The 24381-nt window shown below is 41.1% G+C and overlaps 1 protein-coding gene across 1 annotated transcript in view; it reads right to left on the bottom strand.

Annotated features, from left to right (window-relative positions):
• Positions 1 to 6718: 6718 nt before the first annotated feature.
• Positions 6719 to 24381, bottom strand: part of sirt6 (sirtuin 6) — a 34799-nt gene continuing 17136 nt past the window's right edge. Inside the window, exons 5-8 of the mRNA XM_052038145.1 lie at positions 22926 to 23021; positions 18120 to 18200; positions 13920 to 14043; positions 6719 to 12034 (exon numbers count right to left, since the gene is read on the bottom strand). Of these exons, the coding sequence (XP_051894105.1) occupies positions 11681 to 12034; positions 13920 to 14043; positions 18120 to 18200; positions 22926 to 23021 (655 nt within the window). The 3' untranslated portion in view covers positions 6719 to 11680. The remainder of the gene's footprint in view (positions 12035 to 13919; positions 14044 to 18119; positions 18201 to 22925; positions 23022 to 24381) is intronic.

The following is a 24381-nucleotide window of genomic DNA, read 5'->3' as shown; positions in this document are numbered from 1 at the left end:
ATTGGAGTGATCTACCTCCTCCACCATCACTCCCACCGTCCTGACAATCAGTCTCCACCACCCCGACCATCACTCCCACCACCCCCACCATCCTCATTAACTCTCCCCCCACTCCAACACGCATCCTATTCTCTAGCCCTAACCCATGTCTTTCCCTGGTAGAAGGTCACCAAAACGAGCCAGTGTCCATTACCGTAACATCCTCTTTGACTTTACTCATCTCAAGTGCTGCTGAACTGTGTCACGTCTTCACGACTTAGACTCTCTTAAGCTGTCCCAAGAGGTTCCATGTACTTGGATTCATTAAAAGTGTTGGTCACATCCTATCTCACTCTGTCCGCTTCACCTATCAATCTTTAACCTACATTTGTTACTGGTCAGGCTTGAATTTCTCATGCCCACGCTTTCATGTATTTGCAATCTCTTGTTGCCATGTAATCCTGCAAGAAGTACTCATTCCTAGCAGCGTGGATATTTCTGTCTTTGAATGCCCAACAATCAGTTCCCTCTGCTGCTCTGGAATTCCCCTTCTAAAGCTCTTTGCCTCTCTCCTTCCTTCTCCATCTTTAAGATTCTCATCCCAATGGGACAGACTGTGCTGGATCTGGCCCAGCCCTGTGACTACACTTACCATTTGGGACTGATGGAGCTGAAGGCTTTGCTGCTGTGGCTGGCATCAAGATGGAGCATTCTGTGAGTGCCAGCCCAGGCTGACCTCCTGCTCACACACTCCTTTGATAGCCTTCTGACAGCTCGCTTTCAACGAGGTTTAAAAGGGAATTTTAGAGCCTTGGATCTTGGCAGCTGAAGGCTGTTAAGGATTAAAAGTTGGGAGATGCCAGGGACAAGAAATTCTTCAAGATTTCACATCTGCTGGTTAATAACAGACATTTAAAAATACTCCAAATAAATATAACAAAGATATTAAAAAATTATAATCAATACATTTGCTTAAACTACTTAAACTTAATTGGAAACAAAGCAAAATGAACAAACCACTGACTGGTACAAACCTTTTCATTCCAGGTCCTGCAACTCCATTCAGAGGTCCCACTGCACATGCCAGCCGTCCCTGGACTAAATCTGACCCTAGCTGCAATGTGGACCTGATCCTTCGGATCAGGACATTTGTAATCTGCTACTGGACCAGCGGTGGAGTGGGAGATAAAATGTGTCTCCACCGGATCTCCTGCTCACCTCAACCTCTCCACTTCAACACAGATATCTGAGACAAGCTGACCTGTGGGGTGGAGGCAGCAGATGATTCTCTACAGAACTACTCACTAAAGCTAACGTTTAGGTCCAACGTTTCTTTATGGGGCTCAGTTTCAAGATTGTTTGGCAATGCTCCAGTGACACAACTTGTTTCATTAAGGGTTCTATATAAATGCAAAGTGTTGTTATTGTCGGATAGAAACTTGAAAAAGAAATAAAAATACATGGTAATGGAAAAAGAGCAAGCAACGGATCTAATTGGTCAGCTCTGTCAAAGGACCGGCTCGGCAAGAATGACACCATTCTATGCTTTGAGATTCCACAGTTTGGTAGGACCTCCTCATTTGGCATTGGATTGTGATGTTGTGTTTTGATTTACTCCTGGAGGGATCTTCTGGCTGTGTTTGCAAAAGGTGAGGCTGAATGTGGTCAAAGCTGCAAACATCTTCTCCCCCACATTGACAGCTCTTAACATGAGCACTGTTACAAATATACCTAAAAATATTAATGAGCTCCTCTAATGTAACTTGATTAAAGCAGCAAACAAATGAACCATGCAAAGTGAGCATACTGGGGATCTGATGCTTGGTCTAAGCTGAATTTGCTCACTGTATTCAGGGCAGGGTCGATCTCTACATCAGTGGAAGCTGCCCAGGTTTCCCACTCCTCGTCACAAACATATAGCTCCTTCTCCCCATCATGGAAAGATTTTTGTTGCACCACCTTTAAAATTGTACCATTTAGTTCCCAATGACTCCTTCCTACCAAATACTTTTCCACATTAAATTTCATCTCCCATTTTCCAATTCTATACAACCGAAGTAGCAGTCTGCACCGTTGTGTGAGGTTTGCTCACAGCAATCAACATGCAGTGCTCCTCTCTGTTTTCTAAACATCTTCTTGGTTGACTGAGCATGAACAGCTCCGAAATGCAAGTGTCTGCCAGGACAGATTTGTACTTTGATTTCACATCTTTCAGATTAAGAGAGAAACAGATTCAATGAAGCATAAATTAGCAGAACCAGACAAAAGGCAGTTTTGATATTTGGATTTTTCTCATTACCTTGCCAAATCCCTTCCATCTCCAGCGAGCTGAGGAGCAATATCTCTAGGACCCTCTTGGTTGTGTGATATCATCTCATCTCTCTTCCTCCTTTGTAGTGTGGGGTCAAAGATGGCCTTTATGGCTTTGAAGAATCCATGCATGTTATGGCTGTGAGCAAGTGACAATAATAAACCAATTCCAATTCCAAATTGCTGAGCTTCTGCAGCCTTTAACCATCTTTAGGTCCTGGACCTGCTGCTGAATGTCTTTAGGGGCCCATAGAAATATATCTTCAGGAAGGAAGGAACTTCCAATCCAGGAATGCCTTATGCATGCGGTTAATTAGCTCCTTGTCGCATCAAACCGGTCCTGGTTCATCTCGGTGAAGAAGCCAAGAGTTTCTTCAGCAGACCATTGCAGTCCATAATCTGGGGACAGGTCGTATTATCAGGAGGAGAGGCAAATCCATAGTCAGTCATGGGTCAGTCTTGGCAACCACTCCTGAATAACACATTGAAAAGGCTAAATCCCAACAGAAAAATATCAAGACCTTTGGGGGCAGATGGTATTCCTGCTGAAATCTTAAAACTCAGCAACGAGCTTCAGTCACAAATCCATGATCCCATTGCCCAAGCTGGGGAAGAGGAAGATGTAGCAGGCCACCTCAGAGATGTGGTAAGTGTGATCACCATCAGGAAAGAGGGCAAATATGAACTACAGAGAGCTCTCCCTATTACCTGCTTCAGAGAAGGTCACCGCCAGGGTTCTCCTACCCGCCTCCCCCCAATGGTCGAAGAGCTGCTCTCAAAAATCACAGTGTGGATTCCATCCATCTAGAGGCACGGTGGTGGACGTGGACTTCTCTGCTTGACTCCAAAAATAATGCAGGGAGCAAAAGCCAATTGTGCTCACTAAAGTCTTTGACTCGATCAGTCTGAAGGGACCATAGAATACCATCCTCAAATTAGATTGCCCACACAAATTTGTCATTTGCTCCATGGTGGCATGCAAAGCTTGGTGCTAACCAACGTGTCTACAATGGAACAAACCTCAGTGAAGATCTGTGTCAAGACCTATCTTGATCTTTTTTGTTGCAATGTTGCACCTTATCTCCAACAAACTGCCCTACTCCCTAACCTTCAGGACTAACGAGAAACTTGCAATTATCCTCAAGAACCAGGGTCAACCTAACCTCAGTAGTGGAACTGCAATGTGCAGACACCTGCAATGTGAGTGCACTCATTGGCCAAGCTCCAAGCCATTATCGAGTCATTTACTGAAGTACATGTCAGTATGGGCCTTACACTCAACATCCTCAGTATGAAGGTCCTCTACCAACCTGCCCCCACTGCCCTCCAATATCAAGGATTTGTGGAAGAATAAAAGAGCCTCCTTTGTCTATGCTGGGTTGATGGGATACTTGACATTGTATAAGGAAACTGGGTCTACAGTCAGCAGTCCTGCAGAAGCTGCTGAAGCTAGACCCTTCGTATAAACAGGATGTGAATCCTGTCTTGGATGCGTTGAGAAGAGGAACTGGCTAGATCTTATCTTTTGTAACACTGACTAAAGATTAAGTATGTTACAATTGTAACTAAAACAGTCAAAGGATTAGCTGTCACCTCAAAGTATAAAATAAGCTTGTAACCAGCTGTAAGTTAGAACCTGGGTGATGGTGGAGATTGCTGCCCACTCTCCATGGTACCATACATAAATAAAGCCTTGGAACGAGACTCGAAGTTATCACCTTTATTATAGATTGAATAGAATTTCTGCAACAGGATTCATGGTGAGATCCTGGAAAATGTGGACCACTTCTCCTGCCTTGGGAGCTACCTCTCATTAAAGGTAGATGTCAGTGATGAAAGTCACCATTGCCTTCAACACACCAGCCCAGCCTCTGGTCATTTGAGGAAAAGGGTATTTGAAGATCAGGACTATAGACCTGGCACAAAACTCATGGTCTACTGGGTAGCAATGGTTCCTCCCCTCCAGTAGGCTTCTGAGCCCTGAATTACCTACAGCAGGTGCCTCAATGCACTTGGAAGTTACCGCTAATGATGTCTCCACAAAATCTCACAAAGTCACTGAAAGGATAAGCTAACCAATGTCAGCTTCCTCTCCCAGGCCAACGTCCCCAGTATTGAGGCCCTAGTTATGCTCAGTTGGCTATGATGTTTGCATGCCTGACACCAGACTCCCAAAACAGAGAAGTTCTGTCGTGAGAAGAGATTACCAGGCAGATAGAGAAAAAGATTCAAATGCTCAGAGTATCTGAAGAAATGAAACATTCCACTGACTCCTGGGAAACTCTGGCGCATGATCACTCAAACTGGAGCAGCATTCGGGACGATGTCAAGAACCTTGAGTCCGTGCATTGGGAACACACCACCTCACAAAATACCCACTGCTTGCCCCCTCAGGCACCCCCTGTGGAAGAGCCTGTGGTTCATACATTGGCCTCAGAGTCACTACAGAAACCACAAAGCTAGACTGAAAGCAGGTGACCCTTGTTACAGAGAGACTGCCCACAAGATAACTTTCATCTTTAATACAAGGACTGGTCTTCACTCAAACTGAGGACAGAAAAACATACTATCATAAAGTGTACGTCATCATTCGTTATTTATATAAATAATTGGGATGAGAATGCACAAGGCTTTGATCAGTAAGTTTGCAGATGACATGAAATTAGGAGGTGTTGTTGATAGTGAAGAAGGTTATTATAGATTACAGGGGGATCTTGATCGGTTTGGGAAGTGGGCCGAGGAGTGGCAAATGGATTTCAATACAGGTAAGTGCGAGGTGATGCATTTTGGAAAGTCAAACCGGCGTAGGTCTTGTACTATGAACATTAGGGCACTAGGGAGTGTAATGGAACCTTGAAGTACAAGTGCATATTTTGTTGAAAGCAGCAGCACAGGTAGACAGGGTGGTGAAAAAGGCGTTTAGCATGCTGGCCTTCATCGGTCAAGGCACTGAATATACGAATTGGAACATTATGTTGCAGTTGTATAAGTCATTGGTGAGGCCACACTTTGGAGTACTGTGTACAGTTTTGGTCACCCTGTTATAGGGAAGATGTGGTTAAACTGGAAAGGGTGCAGAAAAGATTTACCAGGATGTTGCCGGGACTAGAGGGCTTGGGTTATAAGGAGAGGTTGGCCAGGAGAGGGCGACCTTATTTTTTTCTAATTTTAATTTTATTTACAGCGTGGTAACAGGTCCTTCCGGCCCAACGAGTCCGCGCCACCCATTTTAAACCCAAATTAACCTACCCGTACGTCTTTGGAATGTGGGAGGAAACCGGAGCACCTGGAGGAAACCCATGCAGACACGGGAGAACGTACAAACTCCTTACAGACAGCGGCCGGAATTGAACCCCGATCGCTGGCGCTGTAATAGCGTTGCGCTAACCGCTACGCTACCGTGCTGCCCCTTATAGAAATGTTTAAAATTATGAGAGGCATAGATAAGGTGGACGGTAAGAGCCTTTTCCCGAGGGTAGAGGAGTCCAAAACTAAGGGGCATAGATTTAGGGTGAGAGGGGAAAGATTTAAAAGGGACCTGAGGGCAACATTTTCACACAGAGGGTGACGAGTACGTGAAATGAGCTGCTAAAGGAAGTGGGTGAGGCAGGTACATTAGTATCATGTAAGAAGCACTTGGATAGGTACATGGAGGGGAGGGGCTTGGAGGGATATGGGCCGAATGCAGGAAATTGGGACGGACTGGTTGGGCCCCATGGTCAGCATGGACTCATTGGGCCAAAGGGCCTATATCCATGCTGTATTGCTCTATGACTCTATCAGGTAGCAGGCTTAAAGAATCTACTCAAATGGCATGTGAATTCTCAAGACATTGCCATTCCAGTATTATTCTACCAAGACCCCACTAACCATGTTCAATAACATCAATGATGTATTAATGAAAATCATTTGTGGGGCAAAGAAACTCCGAAAAATAATAGCCATACATTTGTCAGAGTAGAAGTGCACATCACTTACCTCATCAAACTCACGTCTGCTAAGATCACGTCAACCTCCCTTTTACGAAGACAATGGCAAAGTATTTATTAACAATCTTACCTAGAACCCTCTGTCTCCACACCGAAGATAGTGCTTGGTCCTCAGTAGGGCAACCTCCTTCCTATGTTATCCTCTTGCTCTTTACGTAATTCTGAAACATTTATTGATTTTTATGCCAGTTTTTAATTATGCTCTCCAATTACTTAATTTCTCATTTAATTTCACCCTACACTCCCTAATTTCTAGACTTTCTACCATATTAAGCTCTCCATGTATGATTGAAGCTTCCCTTTCTAGGCTTCGTCTTACCACCTTGTTATCCAGGCCTTCTAGATTTGACAGATTCGCTCCTTTCCTTTGTGGAGTGTGGGAGTTCAGTTACCCCCCTCCGCACCCCTCAGGAATCAGTCGAAACACATGTTCCTTCGTTCATGGTTTATTCGAGCATTTGCAATGAAGTCATCCAGATACCAGGTTCCAGGATGGCTTAAAAACCACAATTTATACAGTGATTATTGTACACCAAATTACATGTGGCCAGTATTACCCAATTCCGAGGTCACTTATCATGGATGAACATTTTCTTCACCAACCTGCAAACATTTCAATACCACTTCTTGACCAACCAGAGATGAGAACCCTTCGTATCCAATCATATGAAAACATTCCATTGATTCAAGCAACCAGTCACATTCCAGCACAAGTCGTTTGAATTCAGCATTAGCAGTCACACTTCCTCTACTGACCACTGGTGCTCACAAACCTTTTACATCTCCCTGAAAACCTGCAGATATGAATTGCTACAGGAACAAGCCTGTGGGCCCTTTTCCATCCTGGGAAGATTCCATAGCCTGCCCATTGGATCCAAAAGGTCAATTATATATTTCTTATATATCTACATAAGTATCGTCTTGTTTGACATATTGTTATGGTTACCTATAGTCTAATTGCCATGGACTATTGCTACAATCTTTTATCTGTACTATCAAGCTTGCTAGTTCAATTACACAAAATGGGTTCTGACTTGGTTTAATAGGTCAGGGATATTCTGTTACAACACATTTACACCAATTGTGTCGACATCCTGAGTACCTTAAAAATATAACCATACAGTGGGAACACCTTGAAATGTCTCCCACTACATTGATAGTTTTTGATCCACTTTAAATAAATCTCTTCTCACCTTAGTATAATTGGCCTTACCCAATTTAGAACCTTGGCTCCTATTTTATCTGCTTTCTCTTCCATCATACTAAATATTACTGAATTACTACAAAAGAGCTTCCCACAGATACTCCTTCCAACTGACCAGCTTTGTTAGTTCGAACTAAATCCAGAATATTTGCTACACACCGGCTAAAAAAGGTTCTCCTGAATGCAAATTAGAAATCTCCTGCTCTCCAGTGAGCAGATGACAAATATCTCTAAGACCCTCTTGGTTGTGTGGTATCATCTATGTTCCCTCTTTGGCTTTGGGGCCTTAGACGGGTTATACACCATTGGAGAACCGGAACATGCCATAGTTGTGGCAAAGTTCCCAGCCTCCTGCATTCTCTTCATGTACCTTTAGGTCCTGGGTTTTCTCCTGAACCTCTGCCTTCAGGTGTCTGCTGATTTGTTTCTTTGCATTTGAGAAAAGGTTGAATCCATGGATGCCTTAGTTTGGGGTTAATTAGCTCCCCAATCTGCACGCCATTGGGACATGGGAAGGAACCGGAGCACCCAGGGGAAACCCACACAGGCAGAAAGTGTAAACTCCACACAGACAGCACCAGAGTCAGGATTGAACCTGGGTCACTTAAGCTATGAAGCAGCAGCTTTACTAGCTGCACCACTGTGCACCCACTCACGGGGAATTTCCACTGATAGATCTGCAGCAAAAGAGGGAGCCAAAAGCCCAGTGATGTGACTTCACTTGTGGCTGCTATGAGTTATTAATGTTTTTGTGAAGTTATGGCACAACATATTTCAATATCTCTACTGTAAACACAGTTCCATTGCTACGTTGGTCCCAAAATTGCTCCGAAATTCTTAGGACCACCTTGTTAAGACAAACAGTACATTTCCAGTTATGAGTTTAACTTTATTATGCAATGCTTTACTTACAGAACCAAACACATTGTATTTTAAGTCAGAATTAAGAAAAGCATAATTTTATATATTCATAAAATAGTTTTAAATTGGCATAGACCAAATCTAAATCTCCTTTTCTGGAAATCACACCAATGAAAGATCTGACTTGCAGTGATTGGGCCATTTTTGGCTTGTGCATCGCAGTGTTTTCACCCAGAACATCTCTTCTTTTTGGGTGATTGCAACTGAATTTCACCGGCTTGGACTGGGCCTCTTGGATAAACCCATTAGTATTGGATAATTACTACAATCTGTAACTCTGCACTTTATGGAAATTGGCAGAAAATAATGATCCAAATTTTAGATGATGAGAAGTTTCAGAGTACACAACACTCCACAAAGACAAAACCTTGGACAATGCAGGACACCCTCCATCTGTCTCCTGAACTTTGACTGAGCATCCAATCACCCATCACCAGGAAACTCAAAGCATTACATTTCAAACAGTGCTTATAAGGTATCAATCATGTACTTTAAACAGCATATAGTATTAAAGAAAATATACATCAGTGCCTAGATACTTATAGGAAGCAAAACAATCTGTAGCAATGGCATCATGTGATATTTCAGAACCCACCACCTCTGAGATTGGAGTCCTATCAATGAAAAATTGAAAAACAAAGCAGCAAATGCAAACACTGCTGTTGTTGCAAATGTGAGATGACAAAATGTTGAAAACATTGAGCAGTTAAGGGAGCATCAATGAAGCGAAGGTAAGGGTAATGTTTGGACTTGATATGCATTGTCGTAAGTTCACAGTGAATTCACATTTGCCCTGTATACAGCCAGTAGTGGCCACAGTCCTGTTAGTTAAAAACAATCCTTCAGTATAATGGGCAATGGTTGTGCTACCCTCAAGTTCAAGTTAAAGCATCAATGAACATCTCACTAAACTATGAGCACTGTATCAAAGAATTTCAGAGAGAGTAGCTCAACTTTTTGCAATAAGGAGACCCATGATTCAGAGAGAAAGCTCTGCAACACTCTCATTACAAGGAATGTTTCCATTTGTGGGAGAACCTTGTCAGAGTAACAAGACAGTTGGTAATAAGTCCAATGGGGAGGTAGATGGAGAGCGTCCTTCACTCACAGATGATAAAATTGGAAGTATACTGCCACTGTAAATGCTCAAGGCAAAGTTTAGATGCTTTCAAAAGGAATCGGTATATTGAAAGGCTGAAATGAGGCAAATGGAGTGGCAGGAGTGTGGAATATAAATACTAATTGCTTGTGGGCTGTATACAATAATTCTATCTGGTACATTTTGTTTTTAAAGTGTACAGATTTTATCTGAAAATATTTAGATTTATGCTAAGCATTGCTGTGATTTCTCAAGAGAAAAAGAATGTCTTTATAAAACACCTTTCCATAGCCTCTGGATGTCTGAAAGTATTTTATAGCCAATGAGGTACATGTAAAGTGTAGTCATTGAGATTTTATAAGAAATTTAATGGACAATTTGTTCACAGCAAACTCCCACAAACAGCAATGTGAAACTTGTGCACATAATTTGTATTTTAGTAAAGCTGGCTAAGAGATAAATATCAGCAAGACACAAGGGAGACTTCCCCTGTTCTTTAAAATACATTCAGCCAAGAGGCTTGGACTAAAACCTAATTCTAAAGGTGACAACTCCAGCAACAGTGGAATGCCAAGTACCTGTCCAAATGACTTATAAAAATTGTAATTGTGTCTGTCTCTACCACCTCTGGTAGCTCATTCCATATACCCACTACCCTGTGTGGAAAATCTACCCCTCAGATCTCCTTTAAATTTCTCCTCTCTCACCTTAAACCAGTGCTCTCCAGTTCTAGACTCCCTGCCCTGGGAAAAAGCCTCTACCTATCCTATGCCCCTCATATTTTTATAAACCTCTACAAGGTCACCCCTCAGCCTCCTATGTTCCAGTGAGACGAAACCCAGCCCATCCAATCTCTCCGTACAGCTACAGCCCTCTGCTCCAGGCAACATCGTGGTGAATCTCATTTGCACTCACTCTGCTGGTACCACATCTTCCACATTGATGGCATGGGACTTGAAACCAACAGCATCCAATTCAGAGGCAACAATGCTGCGATTGGAATAAACATGATGCCATGAGTGCTAGTTAACATATCGTGAGGGCCCTATCAAACATGTAAAAACAGTAATTACATGCAATTCAAATAATGCAAATACAATATAGAGCTAATAAGCTTCATTAGATTTGGTTTGTTCATCTGAATTGCAGATTTAAAATTTGCTTACAATTCAATGCTTTGGCATTGCGATATTTAATTTTTTTGGCTAAGCAATCAACGTTAAATTTTGTCTGCATAATAATAGCTGCACTCCAATGTGAGAAACCCTTTGAGACACTCTGACATCTTTAGCTACTACGTAAATGCAAATACAGCATTACTGTTCATCAATCATAGCAAGTTAACTATTGGAACATATAATTACCAGTTCAAATTCCAGCTGTGGAGGAGAACCACATGATGGAAGGCAAAGTCTCCAGATTACGCTTGATGGCATAATCGTCAGATATTAGGCAAAACAATTACATCTGCAAGACCATAATCGACTTCAATGATCTACAGGCAACCGGCTGAACATTTGAGGCACTGGAAATTACAAAGGTCACCAATACCCCTTGTGATCTTTATTTTCAGCAATGTCATCCTAATGAAAAAAAATCCGACAAATGTTAGAAACCAGCCTCGCCAGCATTCTATGAATAAGTAAAAAATGTATTTCAGATTCACAAAACTCCTCCACTTATCTACACAGCATTATAAATTTATGACATACATTGCTTGATGCACTGAGTAAAGCAATGATTTTACATAGAGAAAAAGATATTAAACATGTGCATGAAAAATTTCAAATCCACCTGAGAGCCATCAAGCTGTACAGCACAGCACAAGCCCTTTAACTCATCTTATCCTCTACACAGTAAGAAATGAAGGGAGAAAGATTTGCCCCTGCTGCTTTCATTTTACAGTATACTGGATTGGTTGATGTCTCTTCATAATGTGGATTTCTGGAGTAGCTTTCTTCAGAGTTACAATTAAACAGGACCTTTGACCTTAGGGTTCAAATTATACCATTGTAAAGAAAAATACATGCTTACACAAAGACAAACAGTCAGATTTGTTGCAGTTTGGATTCAAGATCCAGTTTATAAAGAAATTAAAATACTTAAATATATAGTCACAACTGAGCGATAATGCTTGCAGGGGGAAAATTGTCCCGAAGTATTGCAGATGGGGATGTGTCAGACCATGACTGGCTCGAGCTTGATGCGCTTAGTCTCAAAAGTACTAGAGTCCACATCTTGGCAATCTTGTTTGAAGCAGCCATTGGATTTTGAGGAGAGTGACACCAGAGATTCCAGGCCACTTGTCCCCTCTTCTTCAGTGTCTCTATTTTGCTGCTTGACCTCGATTTTGGGTTTATTGTCCAGATCTTCCTTCACTGAAAGGTGGTTCCCTATTTCCTGCTTAATTGGCTCCGCTGTCTCCACCACCTGGGGCCCTTCCCATTCAGGGATTTCAATACCAAGGTGTTTCATTAATTTGGTAACAACTTCATCAACATAACCAAATATCCGAAGGTCTGAATATCTGTCCTGGGGACACAAGGAGGAATATATTAAAAGAAAATTCTTATGGAGCATGGATTAGTGAAGTGGAATATCCAATGTTTCATGAGCATAAGAGAGTTATAACTATTTTCCTCATTGTTTACAAGTGGGTACCATTTAAGATATCTCTATTAGTCACATGTACATCGAAACACACAGTGAAATGCATCTTTTTGCATAGTGTTCTGGGGACAGCCCGCAAGTGTTGCCACACTTCCGGCGCCAACATAGCATGCCCACAGCTTCCTAACCCATACGTCTTTGGAATGTGGGAGGAAACCGGAGCACCCGGAGGAAACCCATGCAGACACGGGGAGAACGTACAAACTCCTTACAGACAGTGGCCGGATTTGAACCCGGGTCGCTGGCGCTGTAAAGCGCTACGCTAACTGCTACACTACCGTGCCTGCTCAGTGATCATATTATTGTAAAGCTTAATATGATTCAAATATGGAAAAGAGTAGGATATTTAATGAGTGCCAAGTTCAGTGGGTTCATAATGCATTTGGTTAGATTAAGATGAAGAAAAAAGATTAATAGTACGGGCTATATAGAAAGAACAGAGGGTGTAAAAAAAACGGGCAAAGGCAGAATATGAGAATAGATAGGCAGCTAATTTAAAAGAAACTCAGCTCCTCTTTGTTTTTTTAAGTAATAAAAGGGTAGCTCATGGAAGGCAGAGCAGATTCTGGACCATCGATCTTCATGTCATCTGTGAACCTATTCCACACCTCCTAGTGGGTTCACAGATGACACAAAGATTGGTACTGTTGTTGATAGCGAGGAGGGTAGTCTTCAGCTGCAGAACATTGTTGATCATTCAGATGGGTGGACAAATGGCAATGGAATTTAATCCTATAAGTGCGAGATGCAGCAATTTTGCAGGACCAGTGAGACTAGTATGTGCACAATGAGTGACAGGACCTTTGGATGTGCTGAGGAACTTTGGTGTGATGGCCAACATTGGTGGCAGTGAGTATCCTGATCGCTATTTACCCATCAGACATCAGAACACAAAATCTGGACAAAATCTCATTGCTGATTTTGAGACTCACTTGTGTGTAACTGGCTGCTATATATGCCAAATTACACTGGTTAGCATGTTCCAAACTACTGACTACACCTTTTAAGGGGGGCTGTTGGGATCAGCTACAATGATTTGGTTAAGGACTTGGGTTTCTATCACAACCTGTGGGTGAACAAAAACTAGTTCCAGATTTACTAAAAAAGAAATTCAAATTCACAAAGGACTTATATTCTCCACGTTATTTATCACTAGGGCTTGAATTGTTCCAGTTTTAATTATTTAAAAATTGCCATTAAGACCAAATTGGAATCTTCTCCCTCCCCCCACTAATAATTAATGTCAAGCACAAAGAAATTGTATTTTGCTTTCATATGTTGTGTGCAACTCTTAAAACGAGCATGCAGACTACTGACTGATCCCTTTTATCTGCAGATGAGCTAATTAGTGCCTCAATGGTGTGTAAAAAGCCATAAGCTTAAGTGTGGGTTGGAAAAAAGGTGCATGCATTTATATGAAAGGATAAAGATTTTTCTGAAGAAATAATTCAAAGAAATACCATAAAACTGTTATTACCGTGGTTCCAAAAAGACTACCTGTTGGATATCAGAACATCTACACAGCGCATGGAATTGAATTAGAAAAATCCAAGCAGTAGAGATGTCACTAATAGAAACTGTAACTAAATGAGCATGGAAGCAATATTGCTCAGAAAACCTCTCAGCACTTTGGCTGAAAGTCAATGCATCGCTTTACAAGTGAAATTAAATGACTATGCTGAACACTAATGAAAAATAAATAATCACCTGCAAATTGAATCAAAGCTCAAGCTTCATTCATACTTACCAACTTGGTGGCTTGAAGGTTAACAATAACCAACTTTCCTCCTTTCTTTTTCGTACTAAAGGGCAGATTGCCGCTTGGTTTGATTTGAAGAGAGCTCCCCAATGTAATGGCCACATCAGACTTCCTGTGGGGATGGAGAAAGCTCATTAAATTTGCTTTTCCAGGCAATGGTGAAATTCAATTCCTCTTAACTTGTGTAGAACTAAAATAAATGCTAGCTGCTCAGACTAAATTAACCATTTAAAAATTATTGAAAATAACCGAGTATCCTCATTCACATTTTGCTTTCTTAATTTTACTACTGATTTCTTTGTAAGGTATACTTCTATATTGGGTAGACCATACAGCATAAACTCATCATTGCTTTAAGAAAGCACCTTGGGAATGGGTGAAGAGCAACAAGTGGCGAAGACTGAATTCCGTACAGGTGTCGTTAGATGGTAGAGTGGAGAAGTGAAGGGAGCACGTGGGCTGTGTTACTATAGGAAGAAACAGTGTTGAGGGCAGGAAGACTAAGCAAAAGATGCTGATATGGTAAGCAAAACAAACCGGTTATTTAATTCTGTTTTGTTTATAAAAAGTCTATGCATTTGATTATCCACTTGAAAGTAGTTCATATCTTGCGAAGCATCTTGGGATAATTTGATTATGGTGATGGAATGCTGTTTAAATGCACATCCTTTTTTCTGTAATTCAAGAGCAGGCCAAGAGGGACACGGATCCATCTGGGATAAGATCAGTAGAAAACATTGAAGTACTCTTGGGGCTCCCAATGTGGGTGACTGGATAGTCCTGGTTTCAGACAGGTAACTAGTTTCATTCTTGTGGGTAATCAGAGGTGATTATTTGTATTTGAACTCTGTAATTCAGTTGTAAAAAAATTGGGATTGGTATTCAGAATTCTTGCTATTCAAAAGAATTATTACTAACCTATTTGGAAGCCTGGAACAGAGGTATCTGTGTGCGCAAATCTTTTCAAGTGTCGGGACACGTTGTGCAAATAGGTAACAAAGTTTATGGGATTTTGCATTTTATAAATAAAGGAATAGAATATAAAAGCAGTGAGGTTATGTTGAACCTGTATAAAATACTGATTAGGCCACAGCTGGGGTAATGTGTCCAATTTGATCATTGTGCATTAGGAAGGATGTAAATGTGAGAGGGTTCAGATTATATGTAGTACAGCAAAACTCCTTTAATCTTGCATGTTCGGGACTTCGGTGGTGCCAGAACAGCAGATTTGGTAAATTGGTTTATTATTGACACGTACTGAAGTACAGTGAAAAACTGTTTTGCATGCCATCCATACAGATCATTACAACAGCGCATTGAGGTAATACAAGGTAAAACAATCACAGAATGCAGAATAAAGTGTTACAGTTACAGAGAAAGTGCAATGCAGACAGACAATAAGGTGCACAGCCATAACGAGATAATTGTGAGGTCAAGAGTCCATCTTATCGTACTAGGGGACGATTCAATAGTCTTATAACAGCAGGATAGCTGTCCATGAGCTTGGTGGTGTGTGCTTTCAGGCTTTTGTATCTTCTGTCCGATAGGAGAGGGCAGAAGAGAGAATGTCTTGGGTAGGGTGGGGTCTTTGATTATGCTGGCTGCTTTATCGAGGCAGTGAGAAGTGTAGACAAAGTCCATGGAGGGGAGGCTGATTTCCATGAGGTGCTGAGCTGTGTCCACAACTCTCTGCAGTTTCTTGCGGTCTTGGGCAGAGCAGTTGCCGTACCAAGCTGCGATGCACCCAGATAGGATGCTTTCTATGGTGCATCAATTAAAAATTGGCGAGGGTCAAAGGGGACACGCCAAATTTCTTTAGCCTCCTGAGGAAGGAGGTGCTGGTGAGCTTTTTTGAGCATGGCAACTACGTGGTTGGACCAGATAGGCTACTGGTTATGTTCACTGCTTGGATCTTGAAGCTCTTAACCCTCTCAACCTCAGCACCATTGGTGTAAACAAGAGTGTATGCACCAACTCCCTTCTGGAGGTCAATAACCAGCTCCTTTGTTTTGCTGATGTTGAGGGAAAGGTTGTTATCATGGCTCTCTATTTCCTTCCTGTACTCCGACTCATTGTCATTTGCTATATGGCCCATAATGGTGGTGTCATCTGCTAACTTGTAGATGGCGCTAGAGCAGAATCTGGTCACGCAGTCATGAGTGTATAGAGAGCAGAGTAGGTGGCTGAGGACGTAGCCTTGTGGGGCACCAGTGTTGAGGATAATCATGGCAGAAATGTTGCTGCCTATCCTTACTGATTGCGGTCTGTTGGTCAGGAAGTCAAGGATCCAATTGCAAAGGAAGGTGTTGAGTCCCAGATCTAGGAGTTTGCTTGGAATTATAGTATTGAAGGCAGAGATGTAGTCAATAAACAATAGTCTAATGTAGGTGTCTTTACTGATTACAGATTTTCTAGACTATTAGATGTTATATTAACACTGCATCATATAGTTAATTAACTTTTTCTTTAAACGTTACACAGTGGATTAAATTTTCCAGTGAATCCTAAGTTTCAAGGGAAACAGAACCAGGCAAGGTTCAAGGGAGTGTAGCCAACAGAATTGGGTAAGTCTGAAGAGAACTCCAGAACAGGGGCCACAGTGAGTGGATGAGGAGTGTGGCAAACATCACCTGGGGAATCCTAGGTAATCAATGGTGCTTTTTAAAGAGCATCAGTTTGGGCAGCTGCACCTCTCCATTTGCCTCATTCCTTGATGCCAGACCATCAGGACTTCTGAATGGCTAGGTTGTGGATTGTCAGAGTTTCGCTGTATAATGGTTCCATGAAGAGGAATTTCAGCACAAGGTTACATTGGTGAAGCTGGAGGTGTTCTTCTTCGCTGAGAGGAGATTTACTAGATGAATGAGATTATAATGGGTTAAAGTGGGGGTAAACAGAGAGAAGCTGTACCTTCCAAGGATGCTTCAATGATTGGCACATACAGATTTAAAATGAAGGGCAAATGATATGGGGTGAGGGGAATGCAAGGAATATTGTTTTATAAAATGCAGAGTCTACTTATCATCTGGAACATTGACAGGATGGAGGAGACATAATCAACAGGGCTTTCAAAATGGAATTGAACAGGCACTTGATAGAAATAATCTACAGAGCCCTGGAGAGAGAAAACACGAATGGAACTGAATGGATTGATTTAAACAGAGGCTGCATATTTTCGCTGAATGCCCTCCTGCACCATACAGCCTCCTGTGCCATCATGATTCTAACTTAAGTTGTGATGGCGGCGGGATGTATTTTGTTTCAGATCAAATATGTTACCAAGACTAATGTAGCTTTGTGTGGAGGATGGGGGAAGGCAGCTCTTGCATGACAGGATCAGCACCATGGATTTTTTGTGTGGTGTTTATTAACTTTAGTTTCAGTATTGGAACACGAAGGTCACTTGCCTCTGTTTTAACCTTTCTGGAATGCAATTGATTAGGGGTTTGTGAGGGGGAGGAATTCAAAGTAGAGACAAGGGGTTCTTACCATATTACTGATGCAAGTTGATGAAGAAAGTTCAAAACAACAAAGGAGAAAGCAGTGAAGCAAGATGCAAGCGCATGGCACAATATGAAGGAAACTGACTGACAGCTCAAGATGGACAACTGTATGCAAAATAATAAAACAAAAATAAAACTGATTCATCAAATGCCCTGCAGCGATGCAATCCAAAGCTCAGAACCACTGCAGGAGGATCATCTGCACAGGTTTACTGCCAGATCTAGTTAACTTCAAAATAACATTTCTGGTACCAGAATTCATTGTACCCAGAAGTGAGGGCAGGAACTGGAAATGGTCACATCAGCACAGGAAAGTAAAGCTCTTTATTGGTAAATACATATTGGATTAAGGTCATGTGTGATGTCCTACTCATGTATAGGCGACTGAAGTGTTGCAAAGGGTTGATACAATGCCTGCAGAAACTACCTGTTGAGCCATTCTGTTCTATCACCTTACTAACAGAAATGAGGGCTCGGCAATAAGTTATAGTCTTGACAGTAACACCCATATTTTCAATCATGAATGAAAGAATAAATCCATTCAAAACAGCCAGAAATAGGAACCGTGGGGAGAATAAAGTAGGATCCATGTTGTTAGATTCTATGATTGGAAACCAGGCTCTGAACACAAAAAAAAAACACACACACAGGCAAGCACAGACTCACTGATAGGTTTCAAACGTACTTGCAGGCTTCATCTGCCAAACTGAGGTCCCGCTCAGGTAATGAGTCTTCCCAGTCCAAAATGGTATCTCGCAGTTTTCCTCTAGATTCAAAATGTTAAACAGTCAACTTATGCAGCACTCTGAAAACATCTCCCTGCAGTACAATCTGATCTTTCCAACACTTAATCTAGAACTGTAACTGTTCTATAATAAAAACTGACAGTTAAGTCAAATAATAAACTCACTAAAGTTATTGGCTAAGTTGAATTATAGTTTGAAGTTTTTAACACTGACATTTTAATCCTGTGCACAACAAACAATGGTGAGACTGGATAGATACATTGGAATAGACACAACAACTCGATATTAGTCGATTAATGATGATATTGTTGCGTCTTTTTAACATTTGGAATAAAGCACATTTGAGTTTGCACGTTTAAGTTGTTTTTCAATTTTTAAGTGTATAGTTTGATCATTGCCTACTCATAAAATGTCGTGGGAGTAACATGTTATGCAAGCATAGGAACAATGTTATATTACTTGTTACACTTTCTGGTTTCAATCACAATTGTAGGCGTTTCAAGAAGTTACAAAAAAATAGGCGGTGGTTCTTTGGGTGTTGAAGAACATTACCACTCAAAAATTCACTTGGGAAAATTAATTCTTTAGAATTTAAGACCAATAAAGACACTTAATACGTGATTTATGGGCTTATAGGTGCTAGTGAGGTAGCCTGACAAATGCATTTGTGATTATTAAGACACGAAGAGCATCTTTTATGGAGTGATCTTGTGATGAGGTAAAGCAGAACCAGGGACAAACTGAGGATACAGCGCTAAATTTGCTTAATCACGTCTCCCAGGGAGGATCATATGATAAATGTTGAAATAGACAGTAACAACAATTGCTGATTAAATCTAGAAGCTTGGGTTTAATGATGTGGCATTTACCAGCTTCTGCATTATATTTTCCAAGACGAGGGTCAAGACAGGGTGGGACTCATACTAATGATGCACAACTGTAGTGTGAAAGGTCATGACTGTTACGTGACACCATTGAGCACTGGTCGAAAGCGACACCACTGTCAATCAAGGTTTGTCTCCAACCCTGCCCCTCTGGGCACATCTAACCATTGGCTTTTGTAAAACACCTTTGCACCTGGCCCCGAGCGATTGGCTTGTTTAAATCACCTGGGCTAGCACCACCCCCAGCAGTATAAAGAGTGCCACATGCTGGTCTTCTCTCTCTTTGTCCTCTCCGAGGGATGTTGAGGTAAGCTGTGCACTGCTAGAGAAATTAGTTAAGTATCCCTAGGACCATAGAGCCGATGCTTGTACAGAGTCAGGGGGTCAGGCATTGTATTGTTTTTCCCTGATCATTTGTAACCAACTTGCTGTGTGTGTGTGTACCTCACCCCCGTTGCGATTTCCCCACGTTCGCGATCACCCATGTGTGTGCATCCATTCCCGTTCATTCTGTTCCCGCGTTTGTCTTTGTGAATAAATCATTTTTAAAGCTCCAAAGACTGTGCCCAGAGTCCTTGGCCTCTGACACCTCAAAGAACCTTTTCCTCACAACAACTGTGCACATATTATTAATGATGCATAATGGTCAAAATGCTCTAAGTGCTTTAACTATAAATTGGAGGTATTATCTCTTAACCATTTCCAAAACTGGATCACTAAAACATTGGTCCTTGTTACTAGCGGTCATTAAGTACAAGCACCCGTTGGCATTCAGGATTGATGTCCATCACTCATCGGTGCTTGGCTTACATCTCATACCCACCATCACTGAAATGGTACTTTAAAGTTCACGTTTGAAACATTGATGCAAAAATATAAGCAGGTTGAGCAGACGGCAAGTCTAAAATGTATTATGTGTAGCATGTTTGCCACAATGGAGCAAATCTTACAACTCCCATGAGTTTATGGAGTCAGCAATGCTAATTTCCCAATTTTTAATCCTCTTGGCTTTTACCTACTTCACCATCATTGCAGCAAAATCAAGGTCCTAAGCTTCTGATACAGGCTAGAAACCCTACAAAGAATTGGAAATGTATTTTTGATGAATTTAATGTTTGATTAAAATACAATAAAACAACCTTGGCAATGTTACTAATTCCCCATCTCATTAAAATGTCTGTATAATGACGTGATTTGAATTATTTTATGCATTGATTCAACTTGTTATTCAGTTTCTCTCAAAAGGTACACATGCACACAAATATGAAACATAATGCAAGAAATATAGACAAGACAGGCCATCTGATCTTTAGAGCCTGCTCTGCCATTCACTAACGTAATGTCTGATCCTCTGTTTCACTGCCATTTTCCAGCACTATTGCCATAATTCTTGATTCCTATTACGTCCAGTATTCTATTCATTTCTATTCTGAATGAATCCAATGACTGAGCTTCCCAGCCCTCCAGGGTAGAAAATTCCAAAGGTTCACCTGGTTCTGAATGAAGAAATTTCTCATCTCAATACCAATACCTCTTATTCTGAAACTCTGCCCCCTGGTCCTAGACCTCTCAGTCAGTAGAAACATCATCCTTGCCTCTGGCTGGTCAAGCCATTTAAGAATTTTTAATCTTTTGATGAGATCTCTGCTCATTTTTCTAAACCCTAAAGGACAAGTCCCGGTCTACTCAATATACAAAATGTCTACAAATTAGACATTCCCAAAACAAGTCTTGTGAATTTTCGCTGCACTGCCTTTATGACAAATACACCCTTTCTCAAGTAAGGAGACCAAAATGTACACAATACTCTAGGTGTGGTCTCACCAAAGCCCCATATAATTGAGCAAGACTACCCGTGTTCAAATCCTCTCATAGTAAATACAATATAGTCTTTGTGGCCTAAACACTTGCTGCTGCATGTTGGCTTTCAATGTTGTGTACACAAATACCCCAAAGTCCCCTTGAACATCAACACTACCCAATTTTTTCACCATTCAATAAAACACCATTTTTCTGTTATGTGCACTGAAGCGGATAAATACACATTTTTTTGTTGTACTCCATCTGCAATGTCCTCACCCATTGAAGCAGCTTGTCCGTATAACCTTGAAGCCTCTTTATATCTTTCTCCAAACTCACAATTTTACCTACAATGTCAACAAACATGGAAATATGACATTTGGTCCCCTTGCCTAATCACTGATGCAGATTGGGAAAGCTGGGCCCAGATAGTCCACTGGTTTCAACCTGCCATTCTGAGAGTGATCTATTTATTTCCCCTTTTGCTTTCTGTCTGATAACCAATTCTCAATTCATGCCAGTACATTAACCCAATTTCTATGTGCCCTAACCTTATTAATCAACTTCCTGTGTAGGACCCTTTGAAAGCCTTCCAAAAATCCGATATACCACATCCACCAGTCGCCCCTTATCTATTCTGCTAGTCACATCCTCAAAACATCTTGGACAAATGCAAATGCATACACATTTCATTATTTTTAGGATGTAGGATTTTCTGAGAAAAATTATGCCTTTTTGTTTGCCATACCAATGCAGAGGGCAGTTGAGGATCAATCAGGTGCTGTGGATCTAAAGCCCCATGTAGGTCAGATCTGGTTTAAGAGGAAGAGATTTGCTTTCCTGGTGAATGCATGCACCTTTACAACAATCTGGTAGCTCCACTGCCACAGTAGTGGTGGGAATCGAACTCATATTTTTGGATCACTCGTTTGTCCTTTGAATTGCTAGCCCAGTAACTTAACCACTTTGTTGTACTGATGAATCATTTCCATTTATTCACTGTGTTGGAGAGATTCTATAGCAAGGCTCTCAAAGGATATCTGGCAGGCCTTATTTTCTGACTGAATGGAAGATTTAGGAATGAAACAGAAACATGAAATGAGGCTTGGAAAACAGGAAGATAGAAAAAAATTAAAAAAATGAAACTGCCAAAATTATTGATGCAATGAGAAGTTAGAAATACTGCAGGAGAATGAGAAGCCTTCCGGTCTAAATCAAGAAAAATGGTCCACATTATGAAGGGACAGGGAACATTCTTTATTTGCTTTACTTCATGAGTATATGTTGCATGAATTGAACTCAGTTGACTAAATCTGGTTGTGATGGCTGCACTGTATCATTTCGCTATGAAATAAAGCAGTGTAATGTGTCTGACCAAAGAGCCTACTCAGTTCACCTTTTCAAACCAACTAACGTGAATGACTCTTATGTGCTTCCTCCATTCAGAGAAAATGAGTGATGAACAATAAATGTTGATCTCATCAGCAATGTCTATATCCCATGAAAAAATAAGTAGAAGATTGATTGAATGCACCAGAATGAGGCAGAGCATTCAAATGGGAAATATCTGCACTGAGTAGGGCTGCTTTCCTTTTAATAGCTTGATCAAAAAAAAAATCACTTAATCAAAAGTGTCTTGGTGCCTAGAATAGAATTCCCACTCCTGATCATCACTTGGCAGCTCCTGCTAGAAGGTTAAAAGGTGTGGAGTGCCAGATGAGTACAGCACTGAGCTTGGCTGCGATTCCCCCTTTAGTCAATTAGCTTGCTGCTATTCACTGTTCCAGTCCATGACATGCTCTCTTTAGATTAGTTACCAGAGGGTGGATGGCATTTGTATAACTCTACTGCAATAAACATCTTTAGGGACATAAATATAAAGTAAAAAAGCAATGATATCACTAACTATAATACCTCAGATGTGAATATGTGTTTGCAACATGTCAATCAATGTGTGCGAATAAGGAGCCAGAATTAACAGAGATATGAAAGGTAATTGTTTATGCTCCACAATATAGTTTGAAGATAGCACACGCAACATAACACAGGAGGATCGCATACCTGCACGCTCGAAGACCTCTGGCCTTTTTAACATCACACAGTCGGCCAGTTGCTTTCAGTCCCATGGTGCCGACTACTGAATCTCGAATATACTGTCTACAATGGAAAAGAACCAGTGAGGGAAAAGTTAACATATGTAATACTCCAGGATCTCAGATCATTAGGTGTCACTCTCCTCATTTCTCTTTCCATCTGGCATTCAAGCAGATAGCAAAGCGAGCATCAAACACTTCAGGCATGTTACTTTTCAAAAAGAATGATACCAGAGTGGAATGGGTTAAATTATGATGAGAGGCTTGCACTTCCTTGACTATAAAGATTAATGGATGTTCAAACTAAGTTGATTAAAGAATTTGACAAAACTATTTCTACTGAGGAGATCCAAATCAAAGGTGGAGATCCATTAGTCAGAGCTAGGCTGATTAAGACAATGTCAAGAAGCACTTCTTCTTTCAAAGGTTAATGGAAATATCAAACCTTATGCCTGAATAAGTTAAGAGCTGAATGTTTCAAAACTGAAACTGATATAATTGATATATTTTTGTTATGCAAGAATATTAAGGTAAATGGAGTTAAGATACAGACAAGTAGAGGGCATAGGTTTAAGGTGAGAGGGGAAAGATTTAAAAGGGACCTGAGGGGCAACTTCTTCTCTCAAAGGATGGTGTGTATATGAATGAGCTGTCAGAGAAAGTAGTTGAGGCAGGTACAATAACAACCTTTAAAAGATATTTGCATAAGTACATGGCTAGGAAGAGTTTAGAGGGATACGGGCCAAACTCAGGCAAATATGGGCACCTTGGGTGGCATAGACAAGATGGACCAAAGGTCCTGTTTCTGTGATGTACGACTCTCTGACCAAGTCAGATTCATGAGAATCATGGAATAGGTTTGTGGGGTTGAAAGCTTATATTCTTTTGATGTAATTGTAACCAACGGTAAATGATCAGCAAGTTTTGTCATCTTAATGCATGTCCTTACTTTCAGATCAGATAAAACAACAGGACTAAGCAAAAGCTGTTCTCCATTTGGCAATATTGTGAATTTGAGAAAGACGGTGATAAATTGCAGAAGGCACAAACCACTATGCATCGTAAATGAAAATTAATGTGGAGAAATGTGAGGCAGTGCATTTTGGCAGGAATAGTGAGGAGAGGCAATAAAGGATACTTTTCTAAAAGGAGCAAAGGACCTGGGGTAGGGGGTATGGGTATAAAAGTCACAAAGTCGTAGGGCAGGTTGAGAAAATGGTTCATGATGCATACACAATTCTGGGCTTTATCAATTGAGGCACAGATTATAAAGATTAGTGGAACCATGCTAAGCCTTTATATAGCACTACTCCAGCCTCATCTGGAATAGTGTTTAATTTTAGTACAGGAAGGAAGTGAGGGCACTGCAGAGGGCTCAGAGATTTACAAGAATGGTTTGTGAGACGAGGGAATGCAGTTACAAG

This window comes from Pristis pectinata, chromosome 24 (genome assembly GCF_009764475.1).
Source record: "Pristis pectinata isolate sPriPec2 chromosome 24, sPriPec2.1.pri, whole genome shotgun sequence".
In the NCBI taxonomy this organism is placed as follows: Eukaryota; Metazoa; Chordata; class Chondrichthyes; order Rhinopristiformes; family Pristidae; genus Pristis; species Pristis pectinata.
The sequence above is the reverse complement of the archived record's forward strand: the minus strand, read 5'-3'. Positions and strand labels throughout refer to the sequence as shown.